Source organism: Podarcis bocagei (genome assembly GCF_964188305.1).
Source record: "Podarcis bocagei genome assembly, chromosome: 12".
NCBI lineage: Eukaryota > Metazoa > Chordata > Lepidosauria > Squamata > Lacertidae > Podarcis > Podarcis bocagei.
In genome coordinates, this window is record NC_138137.1 from 42,922,906 (window position 1) to 42,944,996 (window position 22,091).

The 22,091-nt window shown below is 45.4% G+C and overlaps 1 protein-coding gene across 2 annotated transcripts in view; it reads right to left on the reverse strand.

Moving 5' to 3' along the window:
- LOC308569553 (integrin beta-1-like) overlaps window positions 1-20,726 on the reverse strand; it is a 49,150-nt gene extending 28,424 nt beyond the window's left edge. For both annotated transcript variants that reach the window (XM_081163617.1, XM_081163616.1), the window contains exons 1-3: window positions 20,681-20,726; window positions 7,809-7,878; window positions 6,799-6,884 (exon numbers count right to left, since the gene is read on the reverse strand). In XM_081163617.1, coding sequence (XP_081019743.1) covers window positions 6,799-6,884; window positions 7,809-7,878; window positions 20,681-20,689 — 165 coding nt within the window. In that variant the 5' untranslated portion in view covers window positions 20,690-20,726. The remainder of the gene's footprint in view (window positions 1-6,798; window positions 6,885-7,808; window positions 7,879-20,680) is intronic.
- Between the last annotated feature and the right edge of the window lie 1,365 nt (window positions 20,727-22,091).

Genomic DNA, 22,091 nt, shown 5'->3' on the forward strand with positions numbered 1-22,091 from the left:
TCATTTGGTGAATCAGGAGCAAGGGCAGTCGCTGCTCCCTGCCTGCAGCGCCCCCCCGCCTTTGAATAAGTAGGAACGCATTAAAATACATATATATATATTCAAAATAAAGTAAAATAAAGTAACAAAACTTGAACTATTTTAATAGCAACTGTAACTGTAAACACATAGCAACTTGCTGCCGGCTTCCGATTCCTGCCTTAAACCAGACTTAATTTGAATCGAAATCGGTAAATAATTAAGGTGAATTCGAGTACTTTATTGCCTTAGGCTATAGACTGCAACTAATTTCCTCTCCTTTATAATTGCACGTTAACTAAGTTGCTTTATTCCGTTTAAGTTAATTTGAAGTTGGTTCATTTGGCCAACTCATCTATTGGTCGTTACATCTCATTGCTTTACCTGCCCTTAACAATTTTAGTTGTGATATAGTTGCAATCATTCAATTCGGCAATCGATAGATAAGCTAATAAATATATAGTTTACAGCAAAAGGAATAGTAATAATACATATACATATATAATAAAGTGCTCTTTGGCGGGTATCCAGGGAGGACAATTCTGGGTTGAGTGCGGACAATACTGAGCTAAAGTGATTGTCTGCTGTTCTACTAGGAGCAGTTGGGTGTGTTAACTATCATTCCATTTAAGTTTGCCACTGCAGACGATACTGAGCTACGCACATTAGCCATACTACGTTGCTGGTGTTGCATTGATCAAGATAAGCAAGAATCTTGATCACATCATGTCCGGTCAAGGTAACCAAGTAAACTCCACCGCAGCTGGGGGGCCTCAGGGAAATCAGGAGGAGTCCCAACCTTTTGTAATCCCAAGTAACCCTCAAGCCTTGGCAGATTTTTTCACAGCGTTTCAAGATTTCTATAGGCATAGATCTTCAGGACAAGGGGCAGCGACACCGGCAGCGCAAGTGACAGCGGCACCAGGACCGGCGCCAGGGGCACCATCGACAGCGGCACCGGTGGCGGCTGTACCTGTGGCTGAGGCACCAAGAGCGTTCACACAGGATTTCATTCCAGACACTCAACTTAACGAGGTGCAACTTCCCGGCACTTCTGCAGCCGCGGTAGCAGCGCTGAAAGCAGCCAAGGAGTCAGCACCACGGCCCAAAAGGAATACCCGGGCACAGTCAACCGGCCCAGGCAAGGCAAAAGGGGCCCCGAGGGGAGGCAGAAAGGGTAAGGCTTGCGTTCATTGTCCTGGGACTACTAATCTTCAAAAGGATCCAGGTGTTCCAAGTCTCTTTCAGAACCCACAACTGCAGTCAGCACCAGCCGAGGGTGCCTCAAGTTCTTCTTCCGACGAGGAAGCCCAGGGGACGCAAGCAGCGCAGGCGGTGGCCGTTCCGGATCAAGCCATTCCTGAGAGCCACTCGGGGAAGAGGAAAGAGAAGAGGAAGCACACCTCAAAGAAGAAGAAGAAGTGCAGGCATTCGGATTCAGAGGATGATTCAGGTACCTCTTCTTCTTCCGATTCAGACAGCGATGCTCCTAGGGTGGAGTACTGGGGCCACGGGGAGGACGCTGTGGGCCTTCCTTTATGGGTGCATGAGAGGAGGGCCAATTCCTACAGGAAATCCTTTAACGGGACCCTCGAGTGGAGGGATGGCGCATTGCTGCAGGATGTTAAAACGTCCACTAATCTCTCTACTGATTTTATCGTAGGCTCTCATTTATCCCCGAGAAAGAGGAATAAGATCCTCAGTGGGGAATTTATAGATATTTTCAGACTGATACCGCCAGCAAAGCTTATGGGTAGAGGGGAGAAGAAACGCAAGTATGGTAATCGCAAGTACAGGACACCCAGACCCGAACGTACTTTTGACAACTGGCTGGACGGGTTCCAAGTGTTTATGGGCGTCGTCAGCGCGGCTTATCCAAAGCGGGCGATGCATTTGGTTGCGTACTTGGCTCATGTCAGGAGGGCGCGGGATTTAGCGGGGGAAGTTGCTGCCCTAAATTATGATGAAGATTTCCGCAGAAATGCATCACTGTTGTCTTCCACGCGCTGGGACCTGAAGGACCAGAATTACTGGTCAGAACACGTGGGTCCCTTCGTTGAAAAGAAGCCCCAGGATTCGTCAAGATCTTGGAAGACCGCTCCAAAGCAGAGGCGGCTGTGCTGGGAGTACAACAAGGGGGTTTGTGCACGGGCTGTCTGTAAGTACAGCCACGAGTGCGAAAAATGCCTCGGTAACCACCCTGCCACTGCCTGCACCAAAGGGAGGCAGCCCTTTCGGGGTGGGAGAGGCGCCTATAACCAAGGACCGAGAGGTGGCCATGGGGCGCCATTTGGACCCCAAGGTGGCAGACAGTAATTTCAGCCTGGGCTTAGCCTGGTCCCCCATCAAGTTGTCCCCGCTAAAAAATCTCTTAGACCTTTACCCTAACAAGACGGCAGCACAATACCTATGGGAGGGCTTTAGTAACGGTTTCAGGATCCCAGTAGCCTATCCCCCCAATTCAAGTGATCCTCCAAACCAAAAATCGGTGAGGGAGATGCCCGAGGTTGCCCAAAAGAAAATTAGTAAGGAAATAAAAGCAGGAAGGGTAGCCGGCCCCTTTTTAGTCCCCCCAATTGAAGGCCTCCATATATCCCCACTAGGCATAGTCCCCAAAAAAACGCCCGGTGAGTATCGCATGATCCACAACCTCTCCTACCCAAAAGGGGGGTCCGTCAACGATGCAATACCACAGGAGCTCTGCACAGTTAGATATGCCACTTTTGACCAAGCGGTACGGCTCATACGCAAGTTCGGTAAGGGTGCACTGCTGGCAAAATGTGACATTGAGTCGGCCTTTAGACTCTTGCCAGTTCATCCGGAAGATTTCCGGTGGCTTGGCTTCAAATTTGAGGGGGCGTATTTTGTAGACAAAGCAATGCCCATGGGCTGCTCTGTGGCCTGCGCAGCCTTTGAGGCATTCAGCACCTTCCTGGACTGGGCGCTTCGCCTTAGAACCGGCGCCGAGGGCGTGTCGCACTACCTGGACGACTTTATCCTCGTGGCTGATAGTCGAGTTAAGTGCTCAGAGCTCCTTGAAGCCTTCATATCACTAGCAGGAGAATTGGGGGTCCCTTTAGCCGCCGACAAAACTGAGGGTCCGGCTACAACCATGGTTTACTTAGGTATCGAGTTGGACACTGTCGCTCAGACCTCAAAACTTCCCAAGGAAAAACTCATCGCGCTTGGCGACCTGATTCGGCAGCTGCTCCCCTTAAGGAAAGTTACACTCAGGCAAATCCAGTCACTGTTAGGCCACTTAAATTTTGCTTGCCGCGTGGTTTCCCCTGGCCGCCCATTTTGTGGCCGCCTTGCGAAGTTGTCAGCAGGGCTGCGTTCCCCTCACCATAGGGTACGGCTATCTAAGGAAGTGAAATCCGACCTGGAAGTCTGGTTGAAGTTCTTGCAGAACTACAACGGCATTTCTCTATGGCAGGACAACCTGTCACTACAGGTTGACTTCCAGGTCCATTCGGATGCGTCGGGCTCTCAGGGGTTTGGCGTTTACTTTAGGGGCCAATGGTGTGCTCAGCGCTGGCCCGCTGACTGGCAAGGGGGCCCCATTACCAGAGATTTAACATTCCTGGAATTCTTTCCGATAGTAGTGGCGGTGCACCTGTGGCCGGAAACCTTTAGTAACCATAGGGTGTGCTTCCACACTGACAATCAGGCCGTGGTGGCAGTACTTTCCAGGCAGGCCGCGCGGTCACCAAGGGTAGGCGTCCTCCTGCGTTCCTTCGTTCTCCGGTGTTTAGAGCTCAACATCCACTTCTCTGCAAAATTTGTGCCTGGTGTAAATAATGACATCGCGGACGCCCTATCTCGCTTTCAGATGGACCGCTTCCGCTCGTTGGCACCGGATGCACAGCTTCTGCCGCAGCCGTTCCCGGAACATCTGTGGAGTCTTGGGGACCTGAGGCATGGGGACCAGAGGCCTGGGAGCCAGAAGTGATTCAGGGAGTAATGGCCTCACTGGCACCTTCCACTTTGAGATCGTATAAGAAGGCTTGGTCAGATTTTTTAAAATTCCGTGACAAAACCCGAACCATCAAGAGCAATGCCCCTCCCGTCAAGCCTGAGGTGCTATCTTACCTAGTTTACCTAAGACGCTTGGGCCGCGCCCCCAGAACCCTCAACCTTCAAGCCGCAGCAATTTCATTCTTTTGCAAGGCGGTATTTTCCACTGACCCTTGTGACGATTTTGTTATACGAAGGACGTTAGAGGGTTGGCGCAGGCTACAGCCCCCAAACTGCGATACAAGAAGGCCGATATCATTCGACATCCTTTCCCAAATCCATAAAAAATTGCGTGCAGTATGCTGGTCAAAGTACGAGGCCCGCCTATTTTCAGCGGCGTATTCCATTGCCTTTTTTGGAGCTCTGCGCGTGGGTGAGGTAGTTTATGAAGCAGGTTTGCACGGTTCCTCCCGGGGCTTGCTTTTAAGTGACGTTACCCTGTCACGGGAGGACCTGGTAATACGAATACGCAGCTCCAAAACAGACCAGCACGGGAGGGGGGCTCTGGTTCAGCTGACGGCCACCGGTAGGCCTGGCCCATGTCCAGTAAAAGACACGAGGCGCTTCTTATCCCTGAGGGTCACCTCGGCAGGGCCTTTATTGATTCACGCAGATGGTTCACCTTTGACGCGGCACCAGTTCACGCGGGTCATGCGCTTAGCGCTAGCAGCATGCGGCATCCCCGCAGCAGATTTTGCAGCACACTCCTTCAGGATTGGAGCAGCCACCACGGCAATGCACCTGGGTCTTACAACAGAAAGGATTAGGGACTTAGGTCGCTGGAAGTCTGATGCGTACAAACGTTATTTGAGAAAGAATCTGTGATAGTGGTTGACCGTGGCCTTTTCTCTCAATTTCCTACAGGTGACATGGGGGTGCGCGTCTGGATTATCGGGCACAGTATTGTGCATTGGGCCAGGGTCCGCGCCATTAATTCCGGTCTCGGGCCATGCCTGGGCTTTCCTCCTAACATCACCATTTCCTGGGTCTCCCGGAGGGGAATGCGCTGGGCCGAGATGCTCCCGGCAGTTATGGCCAGGGCGGCAGTAGAGGGCCCCCCAGACGCTTTACTCATACAATTAGGGGAAAACGACCTAGCCTACAGGAAGGCAGTTGATTTGCAGTGGCACATTTTTAGCGACTTCGAGGAGCTGAAGGCAGCTTACCCGAATATCACAATTATTTGGGCCTCGCTGATGGAGAGGCGGGTTTGGAGAGATTGCAGGTGCCCGATAGCTATAAATAGGGCTAGGAAAGCCTTGGATCGGGCGGTGGTGCGTAGAGTGGCAGCCCTGGGGGGGTTGGTCATTGGCCACCCAGGCATTCGTTTCAACATTGAGGCCCTCTACCGGTATGATGGCGTGCATCTTTCGGATGCTGGTAACGATCTTTGGTTGAGGGATATTGCTAAGGGGATAAGGGAGTGGATTCAGGCATGAGAGTATTGGCGGCGAGCGGCTGCTCGGTGGCGGTAGGCATTGGTAAGAAGGGGTTAAGAGGATGTGTGGGGGGGAGGAACGCCATCACCTCCCCCCAGTGAACGAAGGGTGGTCCGTTAAAGGACTCCGGGGGGCGTGGCCCTGTCCGAAGCCTATGGAGGTGTGGGCCAAAGGCACGCCCCAGAGCGGTGACCCGGGGGAGCTCTTAGCCGACGTGCCTCAGCGGGAGACTCCCCGATCAGTGTTAACCCTTCACCGTGTCTCCAGCAAATGGGCTGGAGCCGGATAGTCGTTAGGACCAATGCCTAAGCCAATGCCTCTCATTCCTGAATTCAATAAAGTTGTGGCCTAATTCGCCCAATTAACCTTAATCATGGTGTCTCGTGTGTTTATTTATCTTGGTGGGGGGCGGGAACTCGCCACGCAAATAAGGCAAAGGTGTTTCACCCAGATACAAACAGGGAAACTCAAATGCACTAAGAGAAGGTCTTGCTCTTGCTATTTCCTATTGTGTATTCCAGCCGAGGTTAACAGATGATTCTTTCAAGCAGGGGAAACACAGGGTCATTTGTTGACCTACTGGTGGGCTGGAGCAAAGATAAATTTTGAGCACCTCCCAGTCCACCACAGGTGAGTAAATGGCCCTGCCACTCTTCTAGAGAAAGCAGTCTTTCACCTTGCACCTTACAGGAACTTCAAAGCAGTCCTGCTACCCATTTAATCATCACAACAACCCTGAGAGGTAATTAGGCTGAGAGTGTGTAACATAACCAAGGTCGCCCACAGAGCTTTATGGTCTGAGTAGAGATTAGAACCAGAGTCTCTGCATTCTTATTCCAGCACTAACTATTAGACCATACTGGCTTTCAAAAACCTCTCCATGTGCATAAAAGCATCTTCCAAAGGCACCAGGGGCTCATTAAAACAAGGAAGGTTATTTCTGACAAAAAATCTTTGCTGGTCTTGATGCTGCTGCCAGCACTGTTTCCTACCAGTTCCAGAATAACAGTGACAACAACAACAATAAAAACTTAACCCCCAAGCTAGGAATTGTTATTTATAAAGCCAATCTTAAACATACGTGACAGCCTCCACATCTCCACCACCAAAATTTTAACTGCAGCAGACTTATTTTTCACATCTGCTCTGCACTTTGTAGAGTCTAACACTGACCAAAGAAACCTGTAGCTTTCATTTGCAGCTTATTTATCAATGCAAAGGAGTGTATCATAAAAAGTTACTAAATGTATAAGAATAGCTACAGATAAAATGAAATAGGAAACAAAATATTGCAAATGAAATATATTTTTTTTAAAATACGTACTGCACTTTTGCACCATCCACAATTTGGTCCAGCTTGTATACAATCAGCACATGATTTAGCATTAGCTTTTATACAATTGCTCCCACCTATAAGAAAATGCAAAGGCTTTTTTTGTAAAGAAATAATAACACATACCTAACTTAATGTATTGTATAAGTAAATTTCTTACCAGCCATAAACTGAGGTTCAAACTAATTATTATATCTATAGTTAACATATGATTGCAAGTGTTGCTTAACAATCAATTCCACAAGTGCTCAAAGTCTAGAGGGAAAGTTGACACACCAATGCACATTTCTTCTGTGCCAGTCATAACTCATTAATTAGGACTGCTTCAAATGCCATGGAACAATCCTCCACATAAGTAAAACCATGAAAACCACAACAGTCATGCATGACAAATTGAACATGCATTCATTGCACTGCACACACATGATGAACAGGTGATGCTAATCTAGATTTTCCAATGTATGTACAAACAGTAAAATAGATGCAGGTGAATTCCAAACATAAAGGATGAAACGGCGGAATGTAAAGACGTTCTGCAAGAGAAATTGCACCTGCATCTATTTCACTACATGTTTGGAAAGGCTGTTTGGTTTTTCTTACTTGGAAGAATAAGAGGTGCATAACATTTCAAATGACCTGATGTGGGACAAGAGTACAATTTCAAGCTGTAGATGCAGTTCAGCATCCTTCAGATGTGGCTACACTAGAGAAACAAGAGTGTGGTTCTGAAGATACAGCTCAATCTCTTCTCCAGGGCAAACGCTGCCTCCTCCTACCTCCTGTTCATATGTCCTCTTTGCCAACAGTTTCAGAGACATGAGCAAAGAGGTTAAACCAATATGGATGTTGTATGAAAGTGAAACCGGCAGCATTTGTCCCTGAATCAATTCAAAACAAGCATAGCAAGCTTACACTGGATAGCTCTGGAATTAATAGGTCACCTGCACTGTAGAACAGAAAAACAGTCTATGCTTTCTAAACCTGTACATATTTCCATTTACCTTGTTGGGCAGATCCGCAGACCACAAAGCAGCTTAATAATCCAATCCAGATGAGAAACTTGAAATCTGCCTGAAAAATAAAATATGGGTCAATATTGGGGGCTCTTGCATGAGAAAACGAATCTCAATTTCTCCCAACTAGGCTTGCTTTTATTAACATCTTAATTCCATGCATTTCTGATTTCTGATCAGGGAACCACAACAAAAGATCAGGGGGATGCTGGAGAAATAGTGTATCTTGATTTCAGTAAGGCTTTTGCCATAGTCCACCACCACAGTCTTGTGGTAAAAACAGCTGGTAAAATGTGGACTGAAGAAGGTAACTGTTAGGTGGATTTGTAGCTGGTTGACTGACTGAACCCAAAGAGTTCCTCATCATCCTGGAACTAATGGTTCCTCGTCATCGTGGGGGGGAAAGGGACAAGTGGGGTTACACTTCAGACAATTTGTGACCCCCCAGTTCCCCAACTCAAAAGCAAGGATGGGGTGCCTGTGGCCCTTCAGCTGCTGTTGGACACCGACTCCCATCAGCCACAGCCAGTATGGCCAATGATCTGGGGTTATGGGCATAGCTGTCAAATGTCCCTTATTTGAAGGGACAGTCCCTTATTCCAGCGCCATGTCCCGCCGCTGTCCCTTATTGATGGATGTCCCTTAAATGTCCCTTAAATGATGTCCCTTAAATTTCAAAGGAAGCAACTCCTCTCCCTCCTTCCCTGCCGGCCAGGAAGGAGGGAGGCTCCAACTGTGTTGCTTGGCTGTGTTGCTCACCCAATAAGAAGTCTAAGAACGAATGGGGTGGGTGTGTGTGGAGCTTGCATGCCTTGTGTGTGGCTAGTTAATGCAAGCTGAGGGGTTTTTTGAATGCTGGACACCATTTTGTTGCACGTGCTGCTGCAAACTTTGCAGTGCAAATCCAGGCCGGGGAGCCATCTTAAGTTGAGGCTGCATAGGCCTTGTGGTGCATGTGATTCAGATTCTATTCAGTTGAACCTCTGGTTACAAAGTTGGTTGGACAGTGTTCTCGAAGCTACCAGCATGAATCATAGAATCATAGAGTTGGAAGAGACCACAAGGGCCATCGAGTCCAACCCATAGAATCATAGAATCATAGAGTTGGAAGAGACCACAAGGGCCATTGTCATAGAAGTTTGACCAGACTGCAGGAGGACAGGAAGACTGGAGTGCCTGGAACAGGTGAGGCTGCAGGTCCCTTATTTTGGTTGCTGGTCCCTTATTTTCAAGGCTGCTGGTCCCTTATTTTCAAATCTGTAAGTTGACAGCTATGGTTATGGGAGTTATTGTGCAACAACACCTGGAAGGCCAGAAGGTCCCCATCTTGCTTTAATAGCTTCAAAATGTGTAAAAAAAGGAGATCTGAGATTTAGAAATGGGGAGGCTCTGTGTGTAAATCACAATTATCACAGTTATTCTACAGGCCTCTTTTCGACAGATATATATAATAGAGTTTCTAGTCCTCAAGGAATGTGTGGAGATGAAGCAGCAGGAGTCAGAGAAATTCCAGAATAGTGTTTTTGGTGCTCAGTGGGCGCTCAGTGCCCTTTATTGCTTCTTGCCCCCCAATAACTGGCAGAAGCATACTCTAAAAGAAGCCATGCAAAGCCCTCCAGCAAACATGATGTATACAGCTGTGTGAGTGTTCACCAGCCGAATTAATCTATCATTATTTCCAGTGTGCATTGTTTACTTAACTCTATGTTGTAAACTCATGAAATGAAATGAAAAACATTTCTCGTATTACATGAGAATCCCATACAAAATAATACCATGGGAAATGGCAATTAGATTTTAAAAAGATTTAAAATTGGCAGTATTATCTTCATTAACACCACCCCAAAGGAAGGGAGTATTTCCTGCTGTGTGTCTAAGTCAACTAATGTAATAGATTAGAAACATTCCTATTCTACTGTAGCCATCAAGTGAATATCAAGGTGCTATTGTGCTATATATGCTCTCACAGACTCTCATATATATACATATACATGCGTGCCTATAAATCTCAGCACATTATCAAACTGAGGAAGGGCCACATGCTCTGCATGCAATATTTGGCTTCTATAGGTAAGGCTGCAAATGACTCCTGTTAGGAACCCTGAAGAGTTGCTGCCAGCCAGTGTAGATAGTATTGTGCTAGGTGGGCTGATGGTCTGGTTTGGCACCAGATTCTTATATTCCCAAAGTCATACCACGAAATAGAACCCTAGGTGGGGATATACAGATAAGAGTTGGCTCGGTTCTCAATGGATCCCAGTGCACATGTTTTGCACAGAGAAATGTTCAGGTTCAATGAATGGCTTAATAAAAAAAGGAGAAGGTAGCAGATTTCAGACCTCTCTGCTCAAGATACTGGAAAGCTGCTACAAATCGGAGTAGGCAACACCAGTTTAACTGGATAAATAATCTGATGCAAAAAGGTAGCTTCCTAAGATATCTGCAGTATATAGCGCTCTCTCCTCACACACATAACCACCTGCCATACTTACTGGTATTTCATTAATGGGAAATCAATGGATTTTTTTTACTGCCTGTGAAGAAAGAGGCGACCATGAAGGATGAGCCTTCATGTATAGCATCTCTAATAATGGTCCAATTCACATATATAAACTATGATTAACAAATGCAGAGGGAATTCACTCCTCCTCTGGTCCTGTTGTACTACCCAGGGCTAAGCCATGGTTTGGCATTCCACTGCGTCAGAACGCTAAACCTTGGGATGTCTCCCCCAAACTACAACCAGTAAATCAAGAAACTTAAGTTTGTTTTTGCTGAGCCATTGTTTGGATTATCATTATGTTCATAAGTAAGGTAAAGGTAAAGGGACCCCTGACCATTAGATCCAGTCGTGACCGACTTTGGGGTTGCGGCCCTCATCTCGCTTTATTGGCGAGGGAGCCAGCGTACAGCTTCCGGGTCATGTGGCCAGCATGACTAAACCACTTTTGGTGAAACAGAGCAGCGCATGGAAATGCCGTTTACCTTTCTGCCGGAGTGGTACCTATTTATCTACTTGCACTTTGATGTGCTTTCGAACTGCTAGGTTGGCAAAAGCAGGGACCGAGCAACGGGAGCTCACCCCGTCGTGAGGATTCAAACCGCTGACTTTCTGGACTTCCGGTTCCGGTCGCAACCAGCGAGGAAGCGCGGAAAACTCGCTCCCGGTTTTCTGGGCTCTGTGGAGGCTTGGGGAAGACGCTAGGGCGCAGCGCACCCCAAAAACCCTAAGGGGGGCACCCTTGGGGGATAGGTACCCAGCAGCGCGGCAGCGGTCGTACCGTTCTCCTGAGCTGGTGCGAGGAGAAAACGAAGGACCGCGAGCGCGAATTGGGGAGGCACCGACTCTGCAGGGCGACGCCTCGAGCTTCAGCCGGGATAGGCGACGGGCTTCCTTAAGAAAAGAATGGAACCCCCAGCGTTTTTAATGTGTTTTTTCTTTTTAATGAGCAAGGCGTAAAGCCAGTAGTGGAGCTGGGCGGCTCCTGGAGAGTTTTGAATTGTGTTTGGGAGTTCACTCGGTGGAGGACATAAGATGGCGCAGCCGGAAAGTCGATGACATAAGGAGGTTTTGGAGAGTCTGTTTGAGTGAGAACAATCTGCTGCGAGGACTTAAGGACTGTTAGAATTGGACATTAAGGACTAACCGGACCCTGGTGAGTGTTACAGTTCGTCTTTTGGGGTTGTTTCTACGTTGTTACGCTGTTACGCAGGGACAAGTGGCTCCTGGCGTTTATAGTTTACAATTTCACAATTAAGACCTGGAGTGCCTATGCTACCTTGGAAGGAGTTTAAGGACAATATTAAGGGAGGGGCGGCAGTAGACATAAGGTGAGAGGACTTTAAAGTTTCCGTGTTTGCCGCCACACTCCGTTCTTTCTGCTTTTTTTCCCTCTCTTCTTGCGTTTGCTCCCTCCTCTCCTCTCTGGGAGGATATTTCCTGGTGGTTGGAGCTGAATAGGAGGACTCAATACAGAAGAGGTGGCGTGACGTCTTAATTAGCTTCACGTGGTTTAGAGAGATTGGTGCATTACATTTGACCTGGATCCCGACTGTGGCTTTTGGAATCTGGACCTTGACTATAACCTGGATTTTGACTATAACCTGGTCTCTGATTATACTCTGGATTATACTCTGGACCTTGACTATAAGGGATAAAAGTGGACTAACCTGGACCAGACACTCTTAAGGCCTGACTGTGGATTACTAACCCTCCTACGTGTTGTAGGGCGAGTGGGCCAAGCGGATTGGCGAGGGGTAAAGAACGAGAACGCCAGAAGTTTGGGGGGAATTACCCCGCACTCCTCCTCAACCTCTCTCACTGGATTGATCATAGGACCTCTGCTCCGGGCCGTCTGAAATTTTTAATTGGACATCGCCAATTCTCCGAGGGGACTGATTAACTCTGCCTGGAAACTGGTCTCTTTCTGGTTTACTATTGTGGGTTATTATTGACAATTCCTGCCTACAATCGTGGTTAACAGGGGGGTGGAAAGGGGAAGGAAGTAAAGGCAGGGGGGAAGCGAACCTGTAGGGGAGTGAGATTTGGAAATGACGGGAAAGGATGGAAAAGACTGGAAGAAAGGGGGAGGGACCCCGGGAGAAAGAAAGCTGTCGCGGCAGGAGGAAATCAAAGATCTAGATAATCTGTGGGCCAAAATAAAGGAGGAATTTAAGCAAAATGTATTATATATGGAAAACAAATTAGGAGAGGTTCAGGAGATGATTGATAAAAAGATAGAAGGAGCAGTGGGTGAACTTTCAACCAAAATCCAAGATCTCTCAGCTAAGTCCAAAATGATTGAGGAATCTAATAAAAAGCTGCAGAAAGAGATGAGGGAACAAAAAAATGAGACAATGAAGGTAAAAGAAGAGCTGGGAGAGCTAAGCATCTCTCAAGACAGGATTTGGGATACTCTAGCCATGGCTGATATGCGGTTAAAACAGCTTCATCTTAAATTCAGGGGAGTAGCAGAGGAAAGAAATGAAGACATTAGAGGGAAAATGATTAAAGAACTCTCTAACTGGCTAGGTTTAAGGGAGGAAGAGATGGCATCTACCGTAGATAATGTATATAGAATGACTAGGCCCAAACATTTGAAAGCGAGTAAATTCTTGGGAGATTGCTTGGTGATCTTCAACTCTCTGGAAATGAAAAATCTAATTTTGAGAAAGAGTTATAATAATAGATTAAGAATTGATGGAAGGCCTATTATTATTTATAAAGAAATACCGGTTAGGCTACTTCGCAAAAGAGAGGGATACAAACAAGTGGCAGCAGCTTTGAAGAGAATCGGGACACCATTTCGTTGGGAGTTCCCGGAGGGGATTGGTTTCTTCTATAAAGAGAAAAAATTTAGATTGTTGGACACACAGGAGGCGGATAAGTTTTTGAGAAGATATGAAAAAGATTTGGGAAAGGCAGAGAATAGAGCAAGGAGTAGGGAGGAAGAAGAGGAAGGAGAGATAAGGAACAGACAGGAGGAAGAGAGGGAAGCAGGGGAGGGGGTAGTGGATTCAGATGAAGATGATGAGGAGGCCGTAGTGGGAGTGGAGACGGCAGAAGAGGGGGAGCTCTCAGGAAACAAAGGCGATAGATTATAGTTTGCGAACACGGTTAAAGGCATAGAAGTAGACAAAGGCAAACAATAACACACACACTAAAATTTTTATCCTGGAATGTAAATGGGTTGAACGAGAAAGTTAAAAGGAATAAAATTGAGAAAGTTTTGAAAAATAAGAAGTATGATGTAATTTGCTTTCAGGAAACGCATATTGCTAAAAAACACAAACATATCCTGGTGAATAAAAAATTAGGAGTAGACTTCATTAATTCTGATGCTAAAAAAAAAAGAGGAGTAGTAATATATGTTAAAGAGAAGTGGGAACCGACTCTGATTTGTAAAGATGAGGAAGGAAGAATCCTAGGGACTCAATTAAATTTCCGGGGGGAAAAAATTAATGTCGTGACGGTATACGCCCCGAATACAAACAGAGCAGAGTTTTTTGAGAAACTTGAAAGTATGCTGTTAGAATTGGAAACTCACAAACTAATCCTGCTTGGGGACATGAATGGTGTTCCTGCGCTGGATTTGGATAGGAGTGTAAAGAAGGGGAAACTGAATAGGGGAAAATTGCCGAAATCATTTAGTGACATGGAGGGAAATTTAGACCTAATTGACATCTGGAGGCACAAAAACCCTACCTCTAAACAGTTTACTCATTATTCCGAACCCCATCAGAGTTGGGGTAGAATCGACCAGATCTGGACGACAAGAATACTCTCGTTGAGAGTTAAGAAATGTGAAATTCATCCCAGGACACTATCTGACCATTGCGCCTTAGACATGGAAATAAAAAATGAAGTGAAGGGACAATATAGGTGGAGGATGCGTGAGAACCTATTTGATAGTGAAGAGGTGAGGGAAAGAATCAAAGGCACCCTAAAAGAATATCTAGATTTAAATTTGAACAAAGAAACCCCCATAGATGTGGTTTGGGACGCCAGTAAGGCGGTTCTGAGGGGCCTTTTAATACAACAAAACAATTATAGGAGAAAGGTAAGGGAACGTAAGAAAGAGGAGATCCTCTCCCAACTGAGAAAATACGAGAGAAAATTGATTATAAACCCAACAGATGACGATGCCATTCGAGCCTCCAAGGTGCTTCAATCTCAATACTCAGCAATATTAAATCAGGAGATAGAATGGAAAATTAAATTTACAAAGCAAAGGTATTTCGAGTCAGCAAACAAAATGGGGAAGTTACTCGCCTGGCAGCTAAGAAAAAGAAAGAGACAAAATGTGATAAATAAAATAATATCGGAGGATAATATCATAGAAGACCCAGAGGAAATAGAAAATAGGTTTACCCAATTCTTTGAAAGGCTGTATGAAAGAGGAAGAGAAAACAGTGCAGAAATTAAGAATTATCTGGATCAAAATGAAGGGAAATATATACCAGAGGAGGATAGAACACAACTGAATAAGGAGATCACAGTAAATGAGATTAAGGAGGCCATTAGCAGGATGAAGATCGGGAAAGCTCCCGGGCCGGACGGCTTGTCCGCAAAATATTACAAAACGTTAGAGGAATATCTAGCCCCGGTCCTTAAAGACGTGATTAACAACATCCTCCAGGGAGGGAAGATCCCGGCCTCGTGGAAAGAGGCTTATATAACCCTGATCCCAAAAACAGAGAAAGAAAAAACAGATATAAAAAATTATAGACCAATTTCTTTGCTTAACAACGATTATAAGATTTTCGCTGATATTATGGCTGGCAGACTTAAGAAGCTTTTAATGAAATACATACATAAAGACCAAGTGGGTTTCCTCCCTAATAGACACCAGAAAGAAAATGTTCGTCATATATTAAACATCATTGAATACCTAGATATGAGAATAGATGTCCCTGCAGCATTAATCTTCATAGATGCCGAAAAGGCCTTTGATAATGTCTCATGGGAATTTTTATTACAATGTTTGGGAAAGGCAGGCATTGAAGGTCCTTATATGAAAGGTATCAGGGCAATATACTCAGAACAACAGGCCAGGCTGATTATAAACGACAATCTGACTAAACCGTTCAAGATCAAGAAAGGCACAAGGCAGGGCTGCCCACTGTCCCCCCTGTTATTTATAATGGTTCTAGAAGTAATTGCAAATAGAATAAGGGAGGCAGTAAATGTGAGGGGGATAAGAATTGGGAAGAAAGAATTTAAGCTTAAGGCCTACGCTGATGACCTGGTTCTGTCCGTGGAGAACCCAGCGGACAGTGCAAGCAGGGTGGTAGAACTTCTGGAGGACTTTGGCAGGCTGTCGGGTTTCAGATTAAACAGGAAGAAAACAAAAATTCTAACAAAGAATATGACTGAACAGGAGAAAACTCAATTGGAAGAAAAGATTGGTATTAAAATTGTGAATAAAGTAAAATATTTGGGAATCTGGCTTTCACCGAAAAATATAAACCTGGTTGAAGACAATTATAATAAGGTATGGCAGGACATTAAAAAGGACATAGATACCTGGCATAGACTGAAACTTTCATGGACAGGGAGGATGTCAGCAATCAAGATGTGCATCCTTCCAAGACTATTATTCTTGTTTCAAAATATTCCAATAATTAAAGGTACCTCCCTCTTTAGGAACTGGCAAAAAACCCTGACCAAGTTCATTTGGCAGGGGAAGAGAGCCAGAATAAAGTTTAAATACCTAACAGACTCAAGAGAAAGGTGCGGATTTGCAGTCCCGAATATCAGGTTATACTACGAAGCAGCCTGCATATGCTGGCTAAAGGAATGGGCCACCCTCAGAAATACAGATCTCTTAGATTTAGAGGGTTTTAATATTAGATTCAGATGGCACGCCTACCTTTGGCAAGAGAAAGGGGAGGTCCATAGAGGTTTTTCTAATCACATAATCAGAGGCCCATTACTAGAAGTGTGGAAGAGGTACAAAAAACTGATTGAAAAGGGCATCCCTTGGTGGCTCTCCCCAACTGACATCATTAAAATAAAAAAAATAAACATGACGGATGAAAGATGTACGTATGAGGATGTTCTAGTAAAGACAGAAGTAGGATGGAAGGTGAAGCCCTATGAGGAGTTGAAAGACAAAATAAAAGAATGGCTTCACTTCCACCAGATTAATGCTTTATGGGGCGAGCATAAGAGATTGGGGATGAAAAAAAAAATCGAGGTTTCAGGTGGAAATTCTGGAGAGTAATGATAAACTCCTCTCCAAAATGTATAGACAATTATTGGAATGGGATACCAAAGAAGATCTGGTGAAGGGAGTGATGGTAAAATGGGAGAAAGATCTCGGTCATAATATAGATTATAACAAATGGCAGATACTTTGGACGAAAGGCGTAAAATTTACAGCTTGTGTAGCCCTTCGTGAAAATTTAGAGAAAATGATGTACCGTTGGTACTTGACCCCAGCAAAGTTAGGAAAGATGTATAAAACTGTTGATAATACCTGCTGGAGATGTAGAGACAAGGTTGGGACTTTCTTCCACATCTGGTGGACCTGTGATGCAGTAAAGGAGTTTTGGAACCAAATTTATGTCGAATTGAAAAAAATTTTGAAGTATAATTTCCCCAAAACCCCCGAGCTGTTTCTCTTAGGTATGATTGGTAAAGAAATAAAGAAAATAGACCAAACCTTTGTCCAATATGCCATGGCTGCGGCGAGGATCCAAATTGCACAAAAATGGAAAACCCCTGACTTACCTACGGTCGGAGAGTGGCAATTGAGGCTATATCAATATATTGAACTAGCGAGACTAACACAAAAAATAAGACAAAACAACACAGTTAAATATAAAGACGAATGGAATAAATTTTTAATTTATTTTGAGACCATCCAGGGAATAAATAATTTATCAGTAGACGATAACTAAAATCATCGATATATAACATTTTACCAATACTGCAGAAGTAATATAAGAATAGGTAATTCCAAGACCGAGTTGGACGGAAGTTCTGTTATTTGTAATTGTATATGCTCTATTTATCTTTTTTCTTTTTCGTTCTTTTTTCTTTTTCTTCTCTATTTTTCTTTTTGACGGAGTCTTTTTTGTATGTACATATTTGTAATACAATGTATTCTGTGTATTTTTCTTAAATAAAACTCAATAAAAAAAAAAGCAAACCGCTGACTTTCTGATCAGCAAGCCCTAGGCTCTGTGGTTTAACCCACAGTGCCACCCGTGTCCCTTTGTTCATAAGTACTGTACTAGAAATTCACATTTTGAGCCATCCTCCTATCATACATTCACAAAAACCACACAAGTTGCAGCAGCAATTATGGTTCCTAGAACCATTGGCAAAGTGACTACCACAATGTTGAGACTACAGCTAAAATAGGAGACACAGGAAAAATCCATATTTCTGTAAAACACTCTCGCAAATTCCATTCCCCTGTCCTCCAAAAATCACTACCCTGAGAAAGGGTGAATTGAATGGGTTGGCTGAAATTTAGTTTTTTAAAAACCCCATTGTTGGTATTGAGCCATTTTTAAATATCCAGAATAAGCCGTTAATCACATGTTTTGGAAGTTCTGCATTTCAATAAACAAAAATACTTGCTTTAAAATAATTAGTGTTAAAGCTTGGTACAGATTTACATTCTTCTCTGTAAAAGAGAAAGACAAATACAAAATGCAAATAAGAAATCAGGATCTTATGTTGTTACTGCTTTCACAAGAGTTTAAATAAACCCAAGCTCTAAGTTCAGACATTATGAAATGTGGTTTGTTTAAAAAGCAAGCGCTTATCTCCGCACCAGTTGGTCAAAAGAGGGTGGGGTAGTCTGAGAACTCACATACATAGCAAGAAAACATGTGTCAGGGGTTCAGGAGCAGAGGCACAGGAAAGGGAGGAAACAGAGAGCGAGGGGGAGGAATCCGAAGGAAATATGAGCGAGGACAGCGGCCCGAGATCTCTGAGTCTTTCCAGTGAATCGGAAGATTCACAGAAAGGGGCGCCAGTGGTCAGAGCAAGGGGGGCGCCTAGGGGGACACCCCAGGAAGAAGGGACCAGAGGGGACTCAGAGAGCAGCAGTTGGAAATCGGGACCAGCTTCCCCACCAGAGCGCAGTAGGGGGGAGGGGTCCCAGGTCTCGGGATCTGGCGGCTCGCCGCAAGCGGGAGGGCATGAGTCAGGAGTGGCCACACCTCCATCGGGGAGCGAGGAAACGGTCAAGAGGAAGGTTGAAGGCTGGGCGCGCGCGCCAAGTTCAAATGCACAGGAAGGCGGCACAGTAAGCAGCCCGGATAGGGAGCCAGGTCCTAAAGCCCGCCGCAAGGAGGGAGAAGAGTCCGGGGGGTCCGCGTCAGAAGAGTCCAGGAAGGAAGAGACCACGGGGGGTAGAGGGACCCAGAGGAGGAAGGAAAGATGGAAGAGGTGGAGTAAGACTAGAGTATTAAGTTGGTGTACAGGAGGCGGAGACTCAGATGGAGCTTCGCCGGTCTAGCTTCTAAGACGTAGAGCTGCGCGCTGTGGCTTGAAAATGGAAACTGTAACTCAATAAAGACTTTTGTACAGTACTGCCGGCTAGCGTGGTCCTCTGTGAGCTGGGACCTGGAAGCGGCTCTGACAACATGGTTTGCTATTAGTGAGTTAAAGTCGTTTTTCAGATGTATCTTTTAAAGATCTCATTATTGCTGACTGCTTCTATTTAGTACTTTTTGATACGTAATCATTTACTGCCTAGAAAAAGCTGCTAATTCATTTCCTTGGGATACATTTTTTGGTGACACAATAATTAGTCATGTTTTGTCATCGTTTGGGTAGATGCTTACAGCCTATGCCTCACTGCCTTTAAAAATGTTAAAGGTAAGACGCTATCTCTGATTGTACTTGCTAAATTATACCAAAGAACAGCCAATCTTTTTATTCTTCTTCCTAGTTACAATCCAAACTACATGCACAGACAGGTTCCACAGCAAGCTGTAAAAGCCATAAAGGCTTTTTGGTTTACGTTATTCTGCAACTGATGAGAGGAAAATCTTGGGAGGGGAGGGCTGCAGCATTTCCTTGCTGGGTTCCAACCAATATTATCAGAACTAGTGTGATACTAAATTTTTACTTTCATAAACTTCATTTCATGCAATTCCACCGGCTTCCATGCCATATACCAACGTGACTAAATTGCCATTTGCATGTCAGTACAACACGTAGCATCAGAGTGTGACCTGCAGTCCCAATTTTAAATCTCACTTCAGCAAGGCAGCCTCAGCTCTTCTTACATGGCTACTGTAAGGATTACATATGAAGTTCTTCAAACACTCTAGAGCACTATATAAATAGCAATTAGCACATACTTTTAAACTATCATAATTCCAAACAATCACTAACAGATGAGTACTTAATAGAGCGGCATAATGGCCAAATACATACAATATTACTTATACCAAGAAATGTTTTGGTATTTTTATAGTTACCAGTAACATCTTAATCTGAGTTTTGTCAACAATGTTAGGAGCTGTGTAAATTCATCTTTAAAACTGGGTAATGCCACATCCCAATACAGTCGTACCTTGGTTCTCGAACGGAATCCATTCTGGAAGTCCGTTTGACTTCTGAAAACATTCGAAAACCAAGGCGTGGCTTTCAATTGGCTGCAGGAGCTTCCTGCACTCAATCGGAAGCTGTGTTGGACGTTCAGCTTCCAAAATATGTTCGCACACCGGAAGACTCACTTCCGGGTTTGCGGCATTTGGGAGCCAAAACATTGGCGTTTCAAGGCATTTGAGAACCAAGGTACGACTGTAGAGTCCTTGAAAAATTCCTATTATTATTATAAAACCTGAAATGTCTTCCATTTATACATGTTTGGAAGCCTTCTTGGCCGGTGTTGGAAGAGATGTACCATACTATACGTACCCACTGCCATTTTTTAACTTGGGCAGTGAAAAACTCTTGAAAGCGTAGGTGACAATGACAAATTAAACCTCAAACTGTAATACATCTATAGTGCACAGAACAGGGTTAAACACAACATAGTTAATAAGATTAAACAGTGTGTTACTTTTTCAATAGTTAACTAAAAATAAATAAATCACATGTTAAACTCAAGGGGATAAGAGTCAATGTGCCTTTTCCCTTAGAACAATCCACACATGTTCTGAATACACAATAACTGTCCTTGCTCATTTCACCTCACTGCCAGCATCACATCTAAAATAATAAGATGATCTCATAGGGCTTTGACTTTTATATTCTACGCATGGAATTGGTTCTTGTCTATAAAACCAAATATCATAACAAATAAATATTTACACTCTCAACTCCCAGGCTTAGTTCCCACCCCCCTGCAGACCCCACCTTGCCTGCCCCTCCTCTCCGCCGCTACCTGCGCCATGGCCACGGCTGAGCTCAGGCTCCTCCCCGACCCTTGTCCGGGGAGCCTGCTTCCTCCGCCTCGCCTTTTCTTATGGCTTAAGACAGGTATTTCTACATATTGTGTAACAACTGATTAATCTTTAATACTTTAGTTAGTCTAGTTTACTTTAGTTAGACAGGTATTTCTACCTATTGTGTAACAACTGATTAATCTTTAATACTTTAGTTAGTCTATAAGACTTTAGCAGCAACAGCAAAAACAGTTACAATAATAAATTAGGCGGTGAGTCCATGCACAATGCTTTTAGAAAATATACCTGTCAGGGGTTCAGGGACAGAGGCACAGGTGAGGGGGGAGACGGAGAGCGATGGGGAAGAATCCCAGGACTGTGAGGAAGAGGAGGACAATGACTTGAGGTCTTCCATGAGTCTCTCAAGTGAATCGGAGGATTCCCAGAAGGGGGCGCCCCTAGTCAGGCCAAGGGGGTTCACAAGGGGGACATGCCAGGGGCAGGGAAGCAGCAGGGAAACCCCGAGTGGGAGTGGGAGATCGGGGCCAGCTTCCCAGCAGGAACGAAGTGAAGAGAGTGGAGTTCCCAGTGTGACACACGGAGCAGAGCAGGAAGGAGACAGGGGAAGGAGATCGGGGCAGAACGTCCTGCCGGAAGAGGCGGAGAGTAGTACAGGGAGTAGTGTAAGTGTCAAGAGGAAGGTCAGGGGTAGCGAACGCGCGCCAAGTTCAAATGTGGAGGCGCGCGGAAATGGAGAGAGCCCGGAGGAGGAGCCTGGCCCCAAAGCACGAAGGAGGGGGGGACAGGCATCTGAGGAATCCGCTTCAGGAGAGAGCAGGAGGGAAGGGACCCAGGGGGGCAGAAAGACCCTGCGGAAAAGGAAAGACAGGAAGAGGTGGACTAGCACAAGCCTCTTAAGCTGGTGTAGGGGCGGGACCGATTCAGAGGGGACTTAAAACGTCTAGGCTAAGAGACGCGGGGCTGCACGCCTCGGTTGTGGAACCAATAATGAACTGCAATAAACATCCTTGTATATAAGAAGAACCTGGCGTTGGTCTTTTGTGAGCTGAGACCTGAGGCAGCCCTGACAGTAAGTCCCCTCCCAAAGATACGCAAAATTTTTTTTTGCAAAGCTCACGAAGTTTGGCAGCCATGAGTATGGAGCAGCAGATAGCTGAGCTACGCAACGCAGTCTCCCAGCTTACCACTGAGGTAGCGATCTCCCAGAAGAGGGGGGAAGAGGCGGAAAAGCGGTGCCAAGATCTGCAAGCCAGGTGGGATCATGCATGCCAGGTGGGGTTCCCGGGGGCCAAAGCTGCTGGAGTAGCACTGGGCAGAAGAGGAGGCAACTTGGTAGCCCACTTCGATGGGAACCTGCAGCAGTACCCCAGTTTTCGAGCAGACGTAGAA